This window comes from Pan troglodytes, chromosome X (assembly GCF_028858775.2).
Source record: "Pan troglodytes isolate AG18354 chromosome X, NHGRI_mPanTro3-v2.0_pri, whole genome shotgun sequence".
Classification (NCBI taxonomy): domain Eukaryota; kingdom Metazoa; phylum Chordata; class Mammalia; order Primates; family Hominidae; genus Pan; species Pan troglodytes.
The window spans coordinates 132,559,091-132,565,090 of record NC_072421.2 but is presented as its reverse complement, the minus strand read 5'-3'; the positions used below and the strand labels follow the sequence as shown (position 1 = coordinate 132,565,090).

At 60.0% G+C, this 6,000-nt stretch overlaps 1 protein-coding gene across 1 annotated transcript; it reads left to right on the top strand.

The window, feature by feature from the left end:
• Positions 1-741: 741 nt before the first annotated feature.
• SMIM10L2B (small integral membrane protein 10 like 2B) lies at positions 742-4,498 on the top strand. The gene is made up of 2 exons (XM_024353068.3): positions 742-1,451; positions 2,362-4,498. The coding sequence occupies exon 1, from the start codon at positions 851-853 to the stop codon at positions 1,085-1,087; it is 237 nt and encodes a 78-aa protein (XP_024208836.1). The 5' UTR covers positions 742-850; the 3' UTR covers positions 1,088-1,451; positions 2,362-4,498.
• Positions 4,499-6,000: the final 1,502 nt, after the last annotated feature.

Here is a 6,000-nt window from a genome sequence, read left to right as displayed (position 1 = left end):
AAAAAAAAAAAGGCCATAAATAAGAGCAAATGAAAACCCGAGACAACATTGTATGGATCAAGAAGACTGCTGAGAAAGGGAAGGACAACGGGGAAATTCGCCAACACAGAGATATACGTGACCAGCAAATACAACAGAAAGGGAAAAATGCACGCTTGTGGGTTTGGTGGCACTCTTTAGCGCAGAATTACTGCACTATGCGCATTAAAGAGAAATGCGAATTAAAGAAAGGTCTTGGCTGGCAAGTTTTCAGGGGAGACCGTGGGAGAAGGGGAGTGATATGAACAGGCAGAGTCTTCTGCATGTGCTTTCTGTACAGAATCAGCTTAGCGGTCCAGACTGTCCTCCTCCACTCCTGCTCCACCCTAGGAGACAGTGTCACAGCGATCGATCCCTGGCAGCTCCGCCCTTCAATCCGCTCCTGCCTTGGGAGGCGCCCGAAAAGAGGCAGGGCTTTGTGGGCGGAACCGGGCGGTGGGCGGAGCTGAGAATGCAGGGCGGGTCTAGTGGGCGGGGCCGCTACGCCGACGGCCTCTCTGCCGGGGCGAGGCTGTTAGGGGCGGAGCTATGCTGGTGGGCGGGGCCCGCAGTGACGTGATGTGGAGCGGATGGAGCTGTGCGGGCTCGTGGAGGAGGGACCGAGGCAGCGGCCCCTGAAGCAAGGCTTAGTCTGGAGAACCCGAGGGCGGGGCGAGGGTGGGGCGAGGGCGGGGCGAGGGTGGGGCGAGGGCGGGGCGGACGTCGCTCTCCCGGCGGCCGGCGGGGCGCGCTAGTGTTGGGGTCCCGCCGTCCTGAGGCTCGAGCTCTTGCGGGTCGATCGGCCGGCGGGGCCTGCGCGGGGCCCGGGCCCATGGCGGCGTCGGCGGCTCTGTCTGCGGCGGCGGCGGCGGCAGCCCTGTCTGGCTTGGCGGTTCGGCTGTCGCGCTCGGCGGCGGCCCGAGGCTCATACGGCGCCTTCTGCAAGGGGCTCACGCGCACGCTGCTCACCTTCTTCGACCTGGCCTGGCGGCTGCGCATGAACTTCCCCTACTTCTACATTGTGGCCTCGGTGATGCTCAACGTCCGCCTGCAAGTGCGGATCGAGTGAGCGCCGGCGGCGGCGGCGGCCGCGGAGGCCCGGCTGGAGGGGCGACCGTGTCCCCGCCCGCCCCCGGCCGGGTCGCGGGCATGAAGGACAGCTGGATCGCGGCGGGGGGCGGAGGTGGGGCGGCCCGGGCCCCTGGACTCTAGACCTACGCCGCCCGGGCACGAAGGCCCAGCCCTGGCCCTGGCCGCGGTCTCAGCCCGGGACCCCGGATCGCGCAGAAACGCACTGAACAGGCCCCTACAATTGGGCTCCAGAAACTACCTGAGCTCGGACTACCTGAAGCCTCACATTGGCAAAAGAGGGGGAAACCAGAAGGAGGGAATTCTGCTGCGGCGACTTGACTTTCCCCGCCCCGAGCAGAAAGGTAGGAGGCGACAGGTTGGAATGGGGGAGGGGCTGTGGCTCTGCCCTGCAGAGGTCGGGGCGCCTTGGCAGTCGGGGGGAAATATGGAAGGCACTGGAGCAAACCAGCCCGAAGAGCTGTGGAGCCCAGGTGGGGAAAGGAAAGGCAGCCGCAGGCTCTCCCCTCCTCCCCAGTCATCATTCCGGGATAGGGTGAGGGGCAGCCGCCTCCCGCTCATTCCCCAGTGCCGGCCTCCCTTTCCGCAGAGGCCCCCAGGGTGTCCACTGAAACCTGGGGAATGGAGGGTAGTGGGCTGGGGGCGGCCTCGGGAAGGCCCTAGAGGAGCAACGATGCCCCCACCCTTCTCTTCCCCACCAGTCGGTGGGCATAGGGAGGACAGTTCTCTTCTAGGCCGAGCCCTACGTCTGTTCTCTTCTCAGCCCTCAGCCCTGGGTCTCTCTGCAGCTCCTGCACAGCCCTTGGCAAAACTGCCTCCTGCCCTGTCTTTGGGGCCAGAGGACTGGTCTCTGCCTGCTCCTGCTGTCCGTCGTGTTCCCCTGCCCCTACCTGAGGGCACCCTGCAAGCTTTGCATTTGGAGACTGGGAAGAGTGGGAGAGACACATTCCTACCGTCCCCTCCCCCACAGTCTTGCTCTTCCGCCATGTCAGCCCATGCTCCCTAAGGACCGTAGCTAGCAAGGCCCTCCCAGGGCCAGAGTCCCATCCTCCAGCCCCAGACGGCCTCAAGAAGCCCACTGTGTACTGAAGTGATCTGGGAAAGAGAGACCTCCCTGAGCACAGAGCAGCTCTCAGCCTGGGGTGGGCAGAGCAGATGGAGGAGGGGCTTGCAGAGGAGGCCATTCCTGGGGGAAGCAAGGACGTGTCTGGTGGCCAGGCAACTGAGGTCCCCATCTCTTTCTTTCTCTTTCAGGCATTGACGTTTGTAGGTGGTGACCCGCCCCTTCTCTGGCCTTGCCAAGAGTCTCATCCCTACCCTGGGGCACCTCTGACCCTGGACCTGCTTGGGCAGAGGCAGCGTGAAGGGCCTGAACAAGAGGAGAAGAAGGACCTTCCTAGTAGAGGCACAGCATGGACAAAGGCTCACAGGGGTGGGGGTGCCCAGTGATCGAGTCCTGGCTTGGGAGGGAAGGTCTGAGTTCCCCGGGAACTGAAATCGGCTAGCAGCACTGTGAGAGAGGTGTATTTCCCCCTCCTAATGACAGAGGAAACCGAAGCTTCGGGGAGGGGGGGATTTGCCCTTGACATGCAGATAGGATGAGGAGGAACTGCGTGTGCCCCTGGGCCTGCAGGCTCCCACACCCCTCCCCAGTCTTCTCCAAGACCTGGCATGGTGGGAGGAGGGAGGGAAAGTGAAGAGGGAAGCATAGGGCTCCTAGGGCACCAAGGGAGAGGGGCCCAAGGGTAGGGAATCTGGGGATCTCGCTTTCTTTGGAGCAGTACAGAAGATCACAGGAAAGATTAGGACAGACAGCTGAGATGGGAGACAGGAGAGATGGGCCCCAGGATCCCTGGGGAGCCAAGCTTTCCCCCACAGCCTAGCCTCCCCACCCCACCTGGAGCTTCACCAAGGGCTTTTCAGCAGTGAAGTGGCACAAACCTCCCAGTTTGGTGGGCAAGTGGGGATGATGGTGGTGTCATGGCTCCTGGAGACACGACATAACCAGGAGGGTGAAGGGATAAACCTGGGGTGGGCTGGGGCTGAGACCCATGGCATGACCCCAATTCTCTCTCCTCAAGCTCGACCCCCCATCCCCAGGATCACACAGGAGAATCTCATCCTCACGGCTTGGATTGGTCCTGGGGGCCCCCGGTTGTGCTGCTAACTGGTGTACAATGCTCAGGAGCAGCCCAGAGGGGAGCCAGGAAGGGACCCTCGCCCTCACCCGCTATCCCCATTCCCGCATCTCTTGCACTGGTACCCTGAGGGCCACATTCTCAGTTCCTGGGATTGAAAACTGCAGCAGTCTGGCCAGCTCCAGGGACAGAGTGATCCAACCACCTACCACGTACCCTCCTCAGCAGCCCACTGGACCCAGGTCCTGAATGAAGCTGTCCGCCTGCCTCACCCCAGAAGAGGCTGGACAGTGGCTGCCTCGTGCCCCCTGCAGTCTCCCACAGCCAGGGCCCGATGGGGTGCCTCCTTGTCCCAAGTCTCCTGAGAACCCCTGACCTTGCTGGCCCCTCTCATCTGCCCCAACCCTGTCCACCCTTGACCACCTCTGGGGGCCTGTCAGCCTGCTGGTCCCCCCAACAGATCTCTGGGGGCAGCCTCTGTGGGACAAGAGTGACACAGAGCTGGAGGAGAAAAGGAGTGAGGGGCCTCCTTGTGTCTGATGCACAGATGTGGCCCTTTCAAACCCTGGTGTCACCCTCTGGGTGACTGGATCCCTAGCTCCAGCCTCTTCCTGGGCCAGCCAGGAAGGGTGGAGGAAAGTTCTCTGCTGATTGCATGCGTGATACAGTGGGGGGTGCCTGAGCCCTCCCCATGCAAGGGGCTCATCCTGGGACTCTGGAAGCTGCTTCCCTACTGGGAGAAATGTGTGTCGGAGCTGCAGGGGTCCCTACCCTCAGAGACCCCCGACTGCAGGGAACCCCACCCCATAAGAGGGTCACGGAAGTCCATGTCCGCCCACCCCCAGTGGCTTCTGCTGTGGCTATATTGGCCTAGAGGGGCTGGCTGGGGAGGAGCAGGGCTAAGCCCTCAGCATTTGCTCCTGTCCCTGCCTTTTCACCCCTGCTGCCTGAAGTGGTAGCCCCGCCTGCTGCTTCTCTACCTCCCCTCCCCACCTCTTCTCTCCCCTACGGGGCCCTTGCTGCGTGATGGGGTCTCCATGCACTTTATTTATTTGCAGTCTGTTTTCTAGGCGGTGGAGCTTCTAGACACCGACCGGAATGACATACTTTTCTGTGTGTGATTCACTGTGTACTGGTCAGCACAGGCTGGCCAGAGAGATGTTCTTGTTTCTGGTGTTGTCACGTCTTCTTGTTTTCTCTAAGTTTAAAAAAAAAAAAAGTCCCTGGTTTAATACACTAAAATCCCAACTGGAGGCCTTCCGTGTCTGGTGGGGGTGATGCAATGGCCCCAGGTGGAGAGAGGCCCCATGGTGAGGTCACCGGCTCCCATGGCAAGGTCACCGGCTCCCATGGCCAGGAGCTGGCAGGGAGAAGCCTCTGAGGAGTAGGGGTGGGGGAGGCTGTAGTGGGGACCGTGTTTCCTGTTCAGAGGCTGTGCTGAGAACCGACTTGACCCAGACCACTGCCCCATGAGAAGCAGGCAGCAGCCTGGCCTGACCCTGAGAGGTGGCTGCTTGTCCTGTTGACAGTCTCTGTTCAAATGACCCAAAACATAAGTCCTCTTCCGTTTTAGAGTCTGGTGATCAAAAGTGCCTAAGTCAGTAGAATCCTGAGGGTGGACTAGGGTGAAGTGAACTGAAACAGACTCCACACAGGTCATTTTGTGTAGCACTGAGACCCTTCTCCCTGCCTGAGGTCACCTCCCACTGCCTCCCTACCAGCCAGGTTACTGCAGAACCCTGGAGAAGATAAAGGACCTGGCCCTAGAAGCCTCCTTCCCTTCCCCAGCCTTGGAGGCAAACTCTGTCCCATCAGAGTCCCCCTCCTTAGTGGCTCCCACAGGAGAGAGCTCCCTAATGGCTGCTGTAAGGGTTGGCAAGCAGGCAAAAGGTGGGAGAGGGAAGGCCGAGGGGAGTGTTAGAGGAAGATGCCTAGGTGAGAGGCATCCTGAGGACACAGGGCTATGCTCAGACTCAGGAGTGCAGTCTGAGTTTAGGGGCCCTGGGGGCACTCCTGTTGCCAAGGGCTACCCAGGGGTCACAGCACCCTGATAAGAACCCCTCCAAAAGCACTAGTGCCAACATCCTATGGCATCTGCCACCACAGGAGAAATGGACCCCAGTCCCTGAGCTTCCCTCCCCTTTGTCTAGATGATCCTCTTCAGTCCCTGATGGTCCCATCCCCACTCCAGGGATCACGTGACTTGGCAAACCAAGATGGGGGATGATACCCCCAGAGCCTGGCTCCAAGGCCTCCTGAAGAGGCCCATCCCTGCAACAGAGGAAGGGAAGGCAGGAAGGCCGGTTCTGCTCAAATGGGACCCCAGGAGACCAAAGCCCTGAGCCGTGAGTCCAGCTCTTCCACTTACTACTGTATGGTGCCAGGCAAACTGCACAACCTGGAGTTCTTAGTAAGTTTCCTTTGGGATGCTTGTCAGCAGCGAATACAATGTCTGTTCAACGTTTGTCATCAGCTCTCACCTGGAGAAGCCTTTTTACTGTGGGGAAAGGGAACCAAGTGAAGGGAACGGACATCCGATGAGAGCCTGCCATGTGCCAGGCACCATTCTAGGTGCTTTGCATTCCTAATCTCATCATAATCCCACAACCACCTAACCTTTATCTCCATTTTACAGAGAAATCAAGGACAGGAACCAAGTCTGAAATAGAACCCCAAGCAGAATCTCTTTTCCTGAGCTCCCAGTGCCCCTGGAGAGGCAGGGAATTGGGCTGGAGTAATGGTGGAATGGAATAGC